This window comes from Priapulus caudatus, unplaced genomic scaffold (genome assembly GCF_000485595.1).
Source record: "Priapulus caudatus unplaced genomic scaffold, Priapulus_caudatus-5.0.1 Scaffold913, whole genome shotgun sequence".
Lineage (NCBI taxonomy): Eukaryota > Metazoa > Priapulida > Priapulimorpha > Priapulimorphida > Priapulidae > Priapulus > Priapulus caudatus.
The window spans coordinates 52,604-54,514 of NW_014577974.1; the positions used below are offsets into that span (position 1 = coordinate 52,604).

The 1,911-nt window shown below is 40.2% G+C and overlaps 1 protein-coding gene across 1 annotated transcript in view; it reads left to right on the top strand.

Moving 5' to 3' along the window:
• The window catches only part of LOC106814362 (26S proteasome non-ATPase regulatory subunit 1-like), a 6,473-nt gene extending 5,498 nt beyond the window's left edge, over positions 1 to 975 (top strand). Inside the window, exon 4 of the mRNA XM_014818676.1 lies at positions 968 to 975. Coding sequence (XP_014674162.1) covers positions 968 to 975 — 8 coding nt within the window. The remainder of the gene's footprint in view (positions 1 to 967) is intronic.
• Positions 976 to 1,911: the final 936 nt, after the last annotated feature.

The following is a 1,911-nucleotide window of genomic DNA, read 5'->3' on the forward strand; positions in this document are numbered from 1 at the left end:
GAGAGAGAGAGAGAGAGAGAGAGAGAGAGAGAGAGAGAGAGAGAGGGAGAGAGAGAGAGAGAGTCACGGAGAGGGAGAGGGTGAGCGGGAAGGCGAGAGAAGTAGCCTAACTATATTGTAAGGAATATGTGCATTCGTGCCTGTCTGTGTGTGCCGTATGTGCGTTTGTCTGCGCGTGTGTAATGCGCATGCGTGTGCACATCTCCGTCTGCATTCCTCCCTCACTCCTTTCTCTCCTCTTTCCTTCATCCTCCCCTCTCACTCCCTTCCCCTCAGTATTTCCCTCCCCCTCACGCGGATAGTATCGCCCACGGCATCAGTTGCACGGTGAAAAGTTAGCCAGGCAAATGGCTGGTTTTCAGCCTCAACTTTTTCATCCCCCCAAAGCACAAAATGTGGATATACGGCTATAATACGCGTTTTTACAGTCACACAAACACACATACACACCCACTAACGGACGCACACACGCGGGTATGGTCGCACGCACGCGTGTGCGTGTATTATAGGCGTAAATTCACATTTTGTGCCTCGCGGGGTGAAAAAGTTTCGGCTGAAATACGGCCATTTACCTGCAAAAGTTTTTCCACGCTTGACTGGTCGTGGGCGATACCATCCGCGAGAGGGGAGTAAGGAATAAGTGATTACTTTTATTCACTGTTAATGAAAGCACATGATGATGAAAGGTCAGCATAAAGACCCGACAATTGTTTATTATTATTATCAGGAGTCTAGGAATCTATTGATAGACTCCTGTTATTATTATTATTATTATTAAATCTTTATTGCATGTAATTCAACTACAAATACTGTACTGAAGACAGTCTTTTTCATGCAGAAAAAATCTAATGAATGCAATATAGTGTTGAGCAGTTAAAATTATAAAATTTCTGAGTGATACAGTACATTGTGTGACACATAGTTCTGAGTGATGCATGTTACATCAAAGCTTTACATATTGTTACAGGACTGTAACATGAATCTGCGTGAATCAATGTCAATATGTCAATGTGTACGTCGGTAATCGGCGAGCTATAGCGGCTGTTTAATCTGCTGTCGGCACTCGTGTAAAGCGACTAGTTTTACACGTGTGTCTACTTTCACTTTATATATGAATCTAAGGTATATATGATGACTCTAAAACTAAAACTACTTGTCACAGATTGTCTTGAAAAAGGCACGTCCTTAAAATATCCTTGAAAAAATAATTCACACTTTTGAGGGAACCATGTAATATCATATCATAAATGTATTATATTACATAATTGCTCAAATTACTCTAAACACTGAAATAAATAGGGGGCCTATAGACAAGCAATGTTGCGATATTTCATAAATAGTGTATCCAACAAACCAAAAAACATTTCTCACAATATGTATTTTTCACATGGTTTATTTACGTACGTACGTACGTACATTATAAACAGGTTAAGCGTTGCCGACGTGCCTCAAATTCACTTGTCAATTTGAATCAAGCGATTCAAATACATAAATCTAAAACATATATAAATAAATTGATAAAATACATAAAATTACCTCTGAGCTCTCTAACGCTTACAGACGCACGCATGCCTACATGCAATGTACGTCTTCCATATATCTACTACATCCTAACTGGGTTATATTAACCTGAGGTGCATAACACCTGCATGTGAACAAGAGCTAATAGATCTTAGCTCTTGATTAGACCTGGACACCGTTGATAGAACCGGCATAAATAGTTGTGATGGGGTAAATCCATAACGTCATGTTTTTGCACGGGAATTTGTGCTAAGGTTGTGCCATCCTGTGGATTTATCATCGTCATAAATATTAATGTTTCTGACAACGGGCCTCAGATTGGGCCATCCTTAAAAAATTATTTGTTTCCCCTTTACCTACTCGCCTCTCAGGGTACCGAGTAGGTAGGTA